The 14,329-nt window shown below is 38.6% G+C and overlaps 1 protein-coding gene across 2 annotated transcripts in view; it reads left to right on the forward strand.

The window, feature by feature from the left end:
* LOC129732346 (uncharacterized) overlaps nucleotides 1-14,329 on the forward strand; it is a 273,336-nt gene that overhangs the window by 197,480 nt on the left and 61,527 nt on the right. For both annotated transcript variants that reach the window (XR_008729244.1, XM_055693154.1), the window contains exons 7-9: nucleotides 4,068-4,158; nucleotides 4,547-4,771; nucleotides 4,950-5,076. Coding sequence is in view for 1 of the 2 variants with exons in the window: in XM_055693154.1 (XP_055549129.1) it covers nucleotides 4,068-4,158; nucleotides 4,547-4,771; nucleotides 4,950-5,076 (443 nt within the window). In the remaining variant the exon portion in view is untranslated. The remainder of the gene's footprint in view (nucleotides 1-4,067; nucleotides 4,159-4,546; nucleotides 4,772-4,949; nucleotides 5,077-14,329) is intronic.

The raw sequence follows: 14,329 nt of genomic DNA on the forward strand, positions 1-14,329 counted from the left end.
GAAAAGAAATCCTGAACATGCCAGTTGCACTCTTGCACATCAAGTTGTAGAAAGGTGTTACAAATTAGAGATTTAGGAGTAATTATGGATTCTAAGTTAACATTCATTGATCACTACAATACGATCATCAATAGAGCCAACAGTATGCTAAGTTTTATAAAAAGGTTCAGTTATCATTTCGTAGACCCGTACACTATGAAAACTCTCTTTGTTACATATGTTAGATCTATCTTAGAATACTGTAGTGTTGTTTGGTCGCCTTATCAAGACGTCCATTCCAATAGAATCGAATCCGTACAAAAACAGTTTTTGTTATATGCACTAAGAAAACTAGGTTGGAATTCATTTCCTCTCCCTTGTTATGAATCGCGTTGCATGCTTATTAATATAGAAACGCTTGAAAAAAGAAGAGAAATTGCTTCGGTAACTCTTGTCAACGATTTAGTTTCACAACGCATAAGTTCGGAAAATCTGCTTGGAAAACTCAACTTTTATGCTCCTACACGCTCATTAAGAACGCGAAAAATTTTCGTATTAAATTCTTATAGAACGGAATATGCCATGGCCGGGCCAGTTAATAGTATGATGAGTCTTTACAATAAATATTGTGAAGTTATTGATTTAACGATGTCACGAAATGCTCTTAGAAAAATATTGAACACTAGAATTACATAACTATATTTGTGATGTTAGCAATAGTTTTTAAGATGTAGTCTACTATGATTGACGAAATAAATAAATAAATTAATAACGCACCTGGGTTAGATAGAATCAAATTCAACTTGTTGAAGAATCTACCCGGCAATGCCAAGAGGCGCTTGTTGAACTTGTTCAATAAGTTCCTGGAGCAAAACATTGTACCGCAGGATTGGAGGCAAGTGAAGGTGATCGCCATCCAAAAACCAGGGAAACCAGCTTCTGATCACAACTCTTATAGGCCGATTGCAATGCTATCCTGTATCCGGAAATTGATGGAAAAAATGATACTCCGTCGTTCAGACCACTGGGTCGAATCAAATGGTCTACTATCAGATACTCAATTTGGCTTCCGCCGTGCCAAAGGGACGAATGATTGTCTTGCGTTGCTTTCAACAGATATTCAGCTGGCGTATGCTCGCAAAGAACAAATGGCGTCTGCGTTCTTGGACATTAAGGGGGCTTTTGATTCCGTTTCTATTGACATTCTTTCGGGTAAACTTCACCGACAAGGATTTTCTCCAATTTTGAACAATTTTTTGCATAATTTGCTGTCCGAAAAGCACATGCATTTTACGCACGGCGATTTGGCAACTTTTCGCATTAGCTACATGGGTCTTCCCCAGGGCTCATGTTTAAGCCCCCTTCTTTACAACTTTTATGTAAATGACATCGACGAATGTCTGGCAAATTCATGCACGATAAGACAACTTGCAGACGATAGTGTAATCCCTGTTACAGGAGCCAAAGCTGCCGATTTGCAAGGACCATTGCAAGATACCTTGGACAATTTGTCTGCTTGGGCTTTACAGCTAGGTATCGAATTCTCTCCGGAGAAGACTGAGATAGTAGTTTTTTCAAGGAAGCATGAACCTGCTCAGCTTCAAACACAATTAATGGGTAAAACGATTTCTCAGGTTTTGGTACACAAATATCTTGGTGTCTGGTTCGACTCTAAAGGCACCTGGGGTTGTCACGTTAGGTATCTGATGAAAAAATGTCAACAAAGAGTGAATTTTTTTCGTACAATAACCGGACAATGGTGGGGAGCCCACCCAGGAGACCTTATAAGGCTTTACCAAACAACGATATTGTCTGTCATTGAGTACGGGTGTTTCTGCTTTCGCTCCGCAGCAAACACACATTTGATCAAACTGGAGCGAATACAATATCGTTGTTTGCGTATCGCATTGGGTTGCATGCAGTCGACCCATACGATGAGTTTGGAGGTCTTAGCTGGAGTACTACCATTGAAAAACCGCTTCTGGAGCCTGTCTTCTCGCTTTCTTATCAAATGTGAGGTCTTGAACCGTCCTGTGATTGAAAATTTTGAAAGGTTAATCGAACTTAATTCTCAAACCCGTTTTATGACATTGTATTTCAATCACATATCCCATAATATTAACCCTTCTTCGAATATTCCTAATCGTGTCGACTTATCAAATACTTCTGATTCTACTGTGTTTTTCGATACATCCATGATAAAAGAAACTCGTGGAATCCCGGATCATTTACGCGTGCAGCAGATCCCCAAAATTTTTTCCAATAAATATCGAAACATCAACTGCGACAATATGTTCTACACTGACGGATCACTTCTTGATGGGTCCACTGGCTTCGGTATTTTCAATAACAATTTAACAGTCTCCCATAAGCTTGATAATCCTGCTTCTGTTTACGTCGCAGAATTAGCTGCAATTCAGTACACCCTAGGGATTATCGAAAAAATGCCCACGGACCATTTTTTCATCTTTACGGACAGTCTCAGTTCCATTGAGGCTCTCCGATCGATGAAAGATGTTAAGCACTCTCCGTATTTTCTGGGGAAAATACGGGAACATCTGAGTGCTTTATCCGAAAAATCGTATCAGATTACCTTAGCGTCCCTTCTCACTGCTCGATACCGGGCAATGAGAAAGCGGACTCTTTGGCTGTGGTGGGCGCAACAAACATGAAAGACCAATTGCCTTTAATGAATTTTTCTCATTTGTACGTCAGAATACGATCATCAGTTGGCAAAATGCTTGGACCAGAGGGGAACTGGGAAGGTGGTTACATTCCATAATCCCCAAGGTGTCGACGAGCCCGTGGTTCAAGGGGTTGGATGTAGGTCGGGATTTCATTTGCGTGATGTCCCGGCTTTTGTCCAATCACTATAGATTTGACGCGCATCTCCGTCGTGTTGGGCTCGGGGAAAGTGGTATCTGTGCCTGTGGTGAAGGTTATCACGACATAGAGCACGTTGTTTGGTCATGCCCTGTACACTGTGACGCCAGGTCTAAATTAATAGCTTCCCTGCAGGCCGAAAGTAGGCAGCCGGCTGTTCCTGTTCGTGATGTCTTGGCGAGCCGTGACCTATCCTACATGTCCCTTATATACGTTTTTCTGAAATCCATCCACGCCCCAGTTTAATCCTATTCCCTTCCGCCTGCATCCAGCCTAACGACAAGAACACGTTGAGACCCCGGATCCGGAAACAGCAATCAGACCCGCACGATACTCTCAAGGCCCGAGGGAGACAACCCAATATGCCAGTCCGTAATATCTTGGCTCAGCAGCGGAACTTGTGCTCACCTATGGCAATGAAAACCATCATACAGTAAACCAGTGCTTTTAATGCAAAATATTATAGCTTTAAGTTACATTTAGTTTCAGCTCGTAGTCGGCAGCGAGGATAAAAAATTTGCTTTTAGTTATTAAGATACTTTAGAAAGTAAGCTACCAGATATAATTGGCGCCGTTAAACATTAAATTATATTTGTGGCCGTGTCAAATAAATTATAGATGAACAAAAAAAAATAAAAAAGTTCTAGAATGTTCATTAAAATTTTCAAGTGTTCTAGTTAACGAACCGTGAAATCTTAATCTTATGTTTTGAAATTAACACAGCATAACTATTTAATTTTTTATCCTTCAACAACGAAAAGTATATTCACTATTTGAAATGACGGATTGTGAATAAATAAATTGTAAGCAAAGACTGCTGAATAGAGTTAAAAAAATACAAGAAAATCGACGTTAGACGTAACTGTCGTCAATTATGCATTAAGCATAAGCTATTTCCCATGTATAGTCCTTTGTAAAGTTGACAAATGCGGTCACTTCCTTGTCAAACAAAACACAAACAAAAAAATACTCCACAGTGAATACTGAGTCACCATAAATAGATTGTTGGTAGCAATATAGCTGTCACTGCCCCCACAAAAGGATAACCCTTTCAACCAACGTCGGAAACACCCAACGCAGCCATTTCACTGCTGTTGCTACTCTCGAGATAATGACTTTAATTTACCAACCTTCCCTACCCGTAAGTGAGCTCTGCGTCCATACTGATAACCTTCCTCTCTGTGCTTTGCTGTTTTCTTTTCCAGGAATTATCTGCTCAAGAATCGCCTTTCCAAGGGACCGAACAAGATCGTCCTGTCACCGTCGGATTTTGTGTTTCCGGTCGACATGCGAAGGGTAAGCAGTGGAAATGAGAACATAAAATTTGGTCTTCTTTTATGTACTTTGCATTAGGATAATGATTTTCTTTGGGTCGGGGGTACAGATTCTGCATCCGCTTTTCTCCGGTGGCAAACATTATCAAATGTTCAGTCAATTTCTAGGATCTTTTTAATCAACAATAATTAAATTATCATAATCAAGTACGACTTCGAGCAAAAATAACGTTAATACATTAATTATCCCTCATATTTACTAATAAACTTTTGCCTTATAGAATGGATCCCGTTGGGGTAGCCATTGTTGTTCTTTTTAAGATAATAACTTGTCCGGATTTTCAATATTCAATTTATCTTTTCAGCTACCTTCGTATATCTTCACCATTTTTTTCTTAATTCTCCACCAGGTTGACGAAGGTATAGAGGCCATGCTGTGCTGCTGGCTGCAGCAAATACAGGAGTTCGGGGGGCCAGAAGTTGAAAAACCGGACCTGCTGAAGGGATCGATTGGCTCGCTGAAAAACCTCGGCCTGCCGGTGCCACCGAAAACCAACTCCGGTAGTGATACCTTGGTCCGTCATAACACTGCCAGCGCCAGTGGAGCCGCCCTGGAGTTCAAAGCCCGCTACAATGTGAGATGATTTTACTACCCATAACATACTTGAATTTTTAATCGCAATTCTGAGATTTTCATAACAAAATTATGCCAATAAACTACTGTGGATACTTAAATTAAAAATCTCAGACGGTGCCGCTGTCCGCACAATAAATTTCAACCTGCTGCCTTACACTTTTATCTTTATTTCACAGGGTGATTTAGTGCAATTAAAGGAAATTCCAGCCAGCTCCAGCTCATCCCAGGAGCTGAAGACCAAAGCAATGGATCTGCTGGTAATGGCGCACGGTTTGCGGCACGAGAATATTAATCCACTAATAGGTAAGTTACTATCCTGGATTCAGTAGCAATGCTATAAATTCATACTACAAGGAATTTCAACAAAAAATGTAGCTCGTACCTGCTGATGAAAATATATTTTTGCACTTAATTCTGTTTCGTAAATATTGTTCTGTGCAATGATTGCATCAACAGGAAACAATGAGGTCTTTGGTTAACATTGGAGACTAATTAATTGCGCTTTAACGTAAGTTTATTATCTTTCTGCTTTTTGCCAACGCTATCTCTTGTATATGCATTTCCTCTCAAGATTGCCGAACACTCATTTTTACTGCTTCAAATCAACTGCCTCCGAAAGGGGAACGTTAAAATCAATCTCCGGCCTTCAATCCTGTCTCGCTCGGGTCGACTTAATGGCGAACCACACAGCTCTATAAAACACTGGAATTCTTTGTTTAGAAAGTGTTGTACTTCTCTGGCAAGCTATTAACCATTCCATCAGCCACTCTGGCTACACGAAATTACCCAATGAAAACTAATTTTAATGTGACTATTTACATCTCTTTCTGCTGCACGGCACGAGAAAATTCTAATTTTGCTTTTACGATTTCGAAGTCTAAGCTATTACGCGAACAGAAAAAATATGGAAACTCGGTTATACAACTGGTCGTTTTTCAGTATTTTTGTTTTGAGTTCGACTGGAAGATAAATAAAAATGGCCCGTTATCAAACCTACAAACTACAAAAATATAGCTAAATCATTAAGAATAGATTATTTATTGCATGGCAGATTTGACTTCTCTCAGGCTATAAAAAGCTGAAAACTTTTTGCTAAGTGTACAAACGCAGACTTGACGTAGAAAACTACGAAAAATCGAAAAATTGTTATTTTAAAAAAAAATTAAAAATTAACCCTGCAATACACATAGCAAATAAATGCTTCTGCGAATGCCCTACACAATCGTACGAGTCCGCAGGAAGATGCCAGCCGTCAGATCTGCACAGTACGAAGTAACTTTAACTCTTTGTTCGCACGCGACTGTAAGAGTACGAGGCGCAAATTACCGCTTCAATAAATTTAATAGCAAATGGAATTGTTTCTACTACGAAAAAATAACCTAATTAAATTAACTACGAAAAAATAACCTAATTAAACAGAATATCGTCCCACTAAAATAAGGCGTAGTCTTGAGTCAAAAAAACAAAATTCAAATCTGCAGCTAACCCTGCAGCTGTTTAATAACACGTCATCGGCTGTCATGACAGACACTGAATATTGATGAAAGCTTTGAATACCGAAATCCCACGTCGATACAACGAATCACCCATGTAGGCACACGCCATACCCAGACATCAAGAGTAGATACGCCTACTACGACAAGTTTTATTTCTGCGTCAGTGAAAGATTCGACAGAACATTCTCGTTTCCAAAAATCCACTTGTTCGCCTAAGCCTGTTCGATGTACTGAAGATAAAAGTTATCTGAAAAGTTTATAACTCTCCACATTTTCAAGTGATTAATGTTAATTTACCTTGAACTGATGTCTTGAAATAAAACGCGAACTTTTAGGAATTTCATTTCTGTAATGCAAAGACAAATTTGTTTGTGTTATAAATTAATTAGTGATGGAAGCTTTACTGGTTTACTTACTAATATTATACCAAGCACTGGACGTGAAATAGACACGTAAATGTACCAAATTTATCAAATCAGCAGAAAAATCAAAAGATACTGTTTTAATTTCATAAGGCGGTCAAATTCAAAATGGCTCCAAAAATGTAGACAAGCATGACCTATTATTCTTCTTTGTTCGATTAAATATCTGAGGGTCTGGGGCAAGTAAAGTATCCCATTTGAGCGATTCTATGAGAGATTTAACGACTTTGGCAGTATGCAACCGAGCGTTGTCATGCAGTAGATGCACTTTTCCGTGTCTCTGCTCGTATTGTGGTTGTTTTTCACGCAGTTGGCTCAATCGCATCCATTGAAGTCGTTACCGTTCCCCAATGATGGTTTCATTCGGCTTTAATAGGTTATATTAAATAACACCGACCTGGTCCCACTTAAAACATAGCATAGCCTCCGCTGCGTGTATATTCGGCCGAGCCAACGATGTAGAAGCCAGAGCGGGCAATTCCCATGACGATCCCTTCTTTGAGTTGCTGTAATAAATGCATTTTTATCGCGATAAGGAAAGCCCTTTCTTGTTTGCGGCTGGAGTAGGCGCTCAATAACGACGCTCATCGTCTTTTGGCTTTAAATCATAGGGAACCCAAATTCCCTATTTTGAATCGTTCCCAAAAAAGGCAATCGGTCTTATCGAGGAATTCCTCCAATTTAGTGTTTTTAAAGGTTTTTGGCCGTTCTACATGATGACTATCTCTAACATCGAAATTTCTGGCTTTAAACCGACGGAACCAATCACGGCACATTGTTCTATTTAGAGCAGCATTTCTGTAAACTTTTTTCAACTCTCGATGCGCTTCTGCTGCCGCTTTTTTTTAAAGAAATGAGAAAAGTAACCCTTCAACAACTGCAAGTATATGACGCTACAATGAAATCACTAACGTGTCACAGTGGTTTATTCACCATATGTCTCAGTTTGGTTCACCACGTTTTGAATATGTCAAAATCGACCAGCACTTGCTGCTGACGCCATCTATTGACAAATAACGAGAACCTAGTTGCACTACCAAGAATAATGTTATTTGCCTTCATCGACGACTTTTAATGCCATTATATATATTTATTTATTGTTCTTTGTCTTCGAAAAATTTCGTACAGACTGTTGCTTAAAATAAATGCCTAATTCTATTAACAAAAACATCTCTACTAATACAAAAATCGAAATAGTCGTAAACAGCGTTAAAAGCACGGATGCATGCACTAAATGGATTATTGAATCCGTAGTTTGTCCTACTAGCTGGGAGCCAAAGTGCATCATGGTATCGAAGAGTACGAGATGGGACGTGGATGTTAATGCTTTGCAGTAAAGCTGGACAATTCATACGGCTAGTGAGAATGTCAAAAACAAACATTCGCTGTAGCTTAAGACGTCTGTCGGATAAAGTTTCCAAGCCAATCAATAGGCAGCGTGACGGGTACGGTGGCAAATCTGTGGGGTTGGCCCATGGAAGCTGACGAAGCGCGAATCGTATGAAATGCTTCTGTACTCGTTCTAACGTCAGACTATGCGAAATCTGATACGGTGTCCAGACCGGTGCTGCATATTCTAGGAAACTTCGCACCAACGAGCAATACAGTGATTTGAGAGCATACACATCTGTGATGAATGCAGCGTGGCGACGGATAAATCCCAATACGGTGAGCGCTTTGGTGGCAGTTGACGCAACATGCTCAACGAATCTTAGCTTGCTGTCTAATATTACACCTAAGTCCCGTATAGAATCTACCCGATCAAGAGTGATCGAACCAATCTTGTAGTTAAATTCTACGGCTGTTTGGCGACGCTTGAAGGAGATAATTTTACATTTCTTTATGTTCACGTTCATCCCATTTTCGTCACACCACGACAGGAGTTTGTCGATGTCAAGCTGCAGGGATGCACAATCCAGAACGGATGAAATTACCCGGAAGATTTTAAGGTCGTCTGCGAAAAATAGCTTTCCTGATGACAAACGGTAAACGAGGTCGTTTATGTACAGGATAAAGATGAGAGGTCCGAGGATGCTCCCTTGTGGTACACCAGATGTGACATTGAATGTTGCAGAGGCTTCAAGATCTACTTGGACAAAAGCTTTTTTCTCAGTAAGGAACGATCTGAGCCATTCAACTATCCAGCATGGGAAGCCCATATGTAGCAGTTTTTCGATTATTAGAGTGTGTGGGACCACATCAAAGGCTTTCGAAAAATCTTCATAAATAGCATCTACTTGACAGCGAGCTCCTACAGCAGGGAACAGTGTGTTGGTATAATCCATCAGGTTAGTCGTAGTTGAACGGCGCGCTACAAAACCGTGCTGAAACTCGCTGATTATCGGCTTAGCGACGTTGTTCAGGAAACCGTGGACGATTGTTTCAAAGACTTTTCCCAGACAGCAGAGTAACGATATTCCACGATAGTTTTCAACTAGATTTATACTACCTGATTTGTGGATTGGAATCATCTTACCAGTTTTCCACATCGACGGGAACGTACGCTCAGCGAGGAAACGATTGAAAATTATCGTTAACGGTATAACTAGTCCGGGAGCACAAATCTTTAGCATATGTGGTGTCAATCCATCAACGCCAGGTCCTTTCGAAGCATCCAGGTTGTTCAGTGCTTCGAAAACGTCCCTATCAGAAAAGCGGAATTCAGGAAGATGCACCTCATGAGTTGGTGTACGCCGAAATGTATCCGGGTCGGAAGCGGGAGAGGTGGTTCGAAACACGCTTTTGAAAAAGCCTGCAAATAGATTAGCAGCTTCCTCAGCTGTACTTGCATGACATCCGTTCAACTCAACGTTCGATGGAATGCGCTTCGTTGATCTCTGAGTCCTAATAAAAGCCCAAAATGATGACGGGCTCAGTTTCAGATTCGATTGCAATCTATTCACGTACGTTGAATAGGTCGTCGCCAGGAGACTGGAATATTCACATTCGATGTGCCGAAGAAACTCGTTGCTTTCTTCGGACCTTGTCCTGAAGAATCGGTTACGGGCCTTACGGAGTTTGTTGCGCAGGCGACGTAGCCCAGGAGTCCACCAAGGTTTGCGTGCGAAAGAGGATGCACCGATTTTGCGAGGTATTCTAAGGTTTGTAAAAATGTTTTAACGAAGTAAAAATAATTTCAGTCTGCATTTCACTACACATGCACAGTAATTCGATGTTGTTGAAATGTCGATACTGTTCATATAAAAAACAATAGTATGTGCGGAACATTGATTCAATTTTAATGAAAGGAAATGCTTCTGCTGAGAATACAAAATTAGTTTGAAAAAATCAATAAACGTTGCTTAATATTTAGGCGTCTTGATGAAAACGGCTGATTCCTCATTATAGGAGCATCATTTCGAACTCTTCGTTCAAATTGTGTATAACATGGATGTTCTCCAAATCGCAGCCGCAGATTGCAACATGTAATAACGTACGATGCTGTTGCGTGACTGAGAGTACTACGCTCCATCTATCTACTTCTGCTAGTTGCCAACATGTAATGAAACATTCATTTACTGATTAACTATTCAGAAAAATTAGCCAATATTAACCTATTGTCGAAAGTTGTATTTATGTATCAAACCAAGGAGAGCGCTTTGAAATCATAATCCGAATTCTAAACTAACTCCTTTGAAGCATTTTCTTTGCCCTCAAATTGTATAAATTGGTTGTCCTCTTTGGGAATGTGTATTTTATCGTATATTAGTCCCAGTTGAGAGCAGAAGCTCTAGTTTCTTATGGAAATATGATCAATCGAGTTTCAGAAGTATTTGTAGAAATTTAACAGTTTTGCGAGCAGAAATCATGGCAATTGAAAGTATGTGATGTGTTTCTTTTAAGGATCAGGGTTGATATTTGTTGCAACTCTTGAGTGAAAGTGAAAAAAAGCATCCATAAACGTTATTTTTTTAGATTCCTTTCAGAGTTCTCCCTCCCCGCTTTTTGCATAGAAGTGAACTGTCAAAACATAAGGCGGGGGCCTAGTGTGGTTGGTAACGTCTCCGCCAACCACGCTCAACGCCTGGGTTCGAATCCCACCGCCGACATAGGTGTTGATGGTTGTGAGGTGGCGTGATCCACTCACAACCAACCCAACTGGTCTAGATTCAATCCTAGCCGACACCGGGAGATTTTCTGAGGCGAAAAATCTCTGGGATCACGCCTTCCATCGCATGAGGAAGTAAAGCCGTTGGCGCCGGTCCGTTAATAAACGGGTCGTGAGTTAGGGTCCTGGGTGTGGAGTCGCCTCCCTGGGCGTCGGTGATTGGCCACAACAGTGGCGGAACTAGACCGACGGAAAATAAACGAGAATAAAAAAAAAAAAAACTGTCAAAACACCTCATTATTTTTCATGCGATGGAAACAAGAAAGCAAAATCAGTTTATTTCTTTTTACTATGCCTATGGAATATTTCACTTCCATGTAATGTTCATATACTCTTTCTTCGTTCTTTCGTTATTCGTTAACGAAGATTGTCAAGTCATCGGTTAGTGTCAGTGAAAAAGCGTTTCGGTGAGGTTCATTTTGGCTGAGTGGAACGAAATAGTGATCAACGACAACAATGGAAAAAAATATTACTCCACAAGAAACTGGCTCCGGAAGATCCACATAGATGTTTCTATAGCAATTTTTTGGAACACGACTAATTTTTGAGAAGCTGTTGAAAAATACGATTTTGGGAAGGTATTGATGATTACAAATAATTTTATGGCGAAAACGGTTTTTTTGATCGGTATGATGTTCCGGCAAAGTTGTAGATAGAAATTTAATCTTTCTGAAAAAAATGTACACTCTGAAAAAACTTATTTAATTTTTTTAAAAAAAGGTTAAAAGAAATATTGAAAATAATTATCTGAAAAGAGCATTTTTTAAAAATCTATTTTGTTTATAAAAACTGCAAACAATTACCTAAAAAATGCAACCGATCCGATCATGGAGAAATCAGGAGTTATGATTTTTTGAAAAAAAATTCAATTATTTTTTCACAGGGTAATTTTTTTTATGGAAAGACAAAAATATTATCTAAATCTTTGCCAAACACACTATGCCAATCAAACAAGCAGACTGTATTTTTTTTAATTCCATTCCCCATAGAGGGCTCTGTTGGAAATTGAAAATATTTCTACAGCCAAAACAGGTTGAATGATTGGCATAGTGTCTTCGGCAAAGTTTTAAATATGAATTTTTTCCTTCAAAAAAAAAATTTTTTTTGTACGAAAAAAAAAATTTTTTTCCATGAAATCATCAATTTTTTTCCCGGATTATTCCATGATCGAACCGGTTGAATTGTTTAGGTAATCTTTTGTAGTTTTTATAAAAATAAATAAGACTCAAAAAAATGAGCTTTCTTAGTTAACTAATTTTTAAGTTTTCTTTCAACTTTTTTCAAAAAATATATATTGTTTTGGAGTATACATTTTACCGTTTTGGCCCTTAAAATATTTGTAATCATCAATTCCTTTCCAAAAAAGTATTTTTCAATAGCTTCTCAAAAATGAGTCGTGTTCCAAAAAATTCAACCAATAGCACAAAATGGAATCTTTTGCCTATAGAAACGTCTATGCAAAGTTTCGGACAAATCAAAATGGTTGAATTAATTGGTTGCCCGTTTTTTTGTGGAACTGCTCTGCAGAAGTTCTGCGTCACAGCAATTGTATCATCCATATTTAAACGACGTGCCACCAGCTACCCGAAACAACCACCGCTTCTCCCGGTTTTGGCAAAATCTCAATCTGCAATTTTCGAAAATGAGGGAATAAAATGACACAGCCGCAACCAGAATCCTTACCGGCTTACAATCACGCAGTTTTCATTCATGCTAAACAAAAACAAACCGGCACTAAAGAACAAAAACAGAACAATTGAACGCTTGTGTTAAATGGGGATACATGTTAATCACTGTTCTCTCGTATTCACTTTTGCTTGGAACAGTTTTAACGTTTCGTCTTGTTAACGCTTGCTGTTTGTTTTTCGTTTTCACTTCGACGAAGGAACAGTGAAGATCAGTTGTTGGATTCGTCGTTGAAGATCATTTGGTTGGATTCGAACGATGCGCGCGAAATATTTAAACTGAGTATAACAGCACGTTACTAGGACAAAAATCTTGTGTATCTGATTATGAAGAGTGCTGCGATAGTTGAAAGTAAAAATTAAAAATGATTGGCTGTAATTTTAAAAAAAAAAAATGCTGGGGAGAATGACTTTTATCAGCACTGTTTAGGATATGCATGAGCAGGCTTATTATTCTCCCCTATACGTAATGGTCGGAAAACTAAGATTTACCGTCAAAATTATTATTTTGTTGTCAATTTGTTAGTTTTCTGCTGTAGATGGTTTTGTCGTATGAGAAGGTATTGTAATGACAACGCGTTTATGGACACCACGTGAATTGAGGCATATCTCAGTTTTTTCGAAACAATAAACAAACTCGTCAGTGTATATAAACGAATAATTATACTTATTTTACGTATTCTCATTGTGTTCTGGACTAAATTGGTGTGATGTACGAGAAATTCCGTTGATAAATTACCCAGAAATTCAGAATATAGAGAAAAAACGAAGAACTTTTTAACATCTTTTTCTACAAAAACGCAAGCTATTAGGAGCTGTGCTTACATGTGCTTACATTTGATGTTTTTGAAGTTCAAATTTAGGAAAATTTTGAATATTTTATTATTTGATATGATAAGCTGTTAATTGTGTGTAGAAATATTAGAAGTAATATTAGAATAATAGAAGTATTATTTTATATATTCCAAAATGTTCAGAAAAGCTAATCTCCTACATTTTCGAACAGGTAACTTTGGAGGCGTTTCTCAACATGAACTGTTTTATAAATCAAGGTTTCATTGATAAATTATGAAAATATAGATCAGAACTATAAAATCATGCGCTCAAAACTTCCTAAATATGAAATTCGCATCTTGATAATGTTGGCCACTCCTCTATATGAAGACCGTCTTATGTGCAATATGAGGATAGTACCACGCTCTTGACGTAGAATACGTCTTACTTTGATAGGGTGCCATTCCAAAATATCGACAAAGGAGTGAAACGGCAGAATGAAAGATTTTAAATGCTTACAAACTTTGTTACCACTAAATGGATTTTACTAACTGATATCTCGTTGAACAGAGAACAAATTTCTCTAGCTTATGAAAATAATATATAGCTGCAATCGAGAAACTGATCGAGCTTCTATCCGGCGTCAGTAATTGCCCAGGGAAATGTCCTTCCGAATATTCAAGCTCTTTTGCCTTCCAAGAAAACAGGAAAAAAGCATAATCCAATTGATTTCCAGCTGTGTAGGAAATTAACCCATCCGTCCTCTCAGGGACGATCACTTACTTTCAATAGAAACAGTTCAAGATTTTTTATAGAAGAATTATTCGTTATATTTGTCAATTTTTCCAATATTTTGGTAACCACTTGGCCGATTTAGCTCCATTAACCGTCAAACGAACGGATTTTTAGTCTCCTTGTAATTTGAAATTGGATTAACTGTTCCGGAGATATGACCAAAACAGTGCCAGAATATTTACTTAATATACCTAGAACCGCCCAAAAATGGTCAAAACTTATGACCTTATGAACTCAAATGATTCGGATTTATAAAGTTAGGTTAATTGTAACCAC

Source organism: Wyeomyia smithii, chromosome 3 (genome assembly GCF_029784165.1).
Source record: "Wyeomyia smithii strain HCP4-BCI-WySm-NY-G18 chromosome 3, ASM2978416v1, whole genome shotgun sequence".
NCBI lineage: Eukaryota > Metazoa > Arthropoda > Insecta > Diptera > Culicidae > Wyeomyia > Wyeomyia smithii.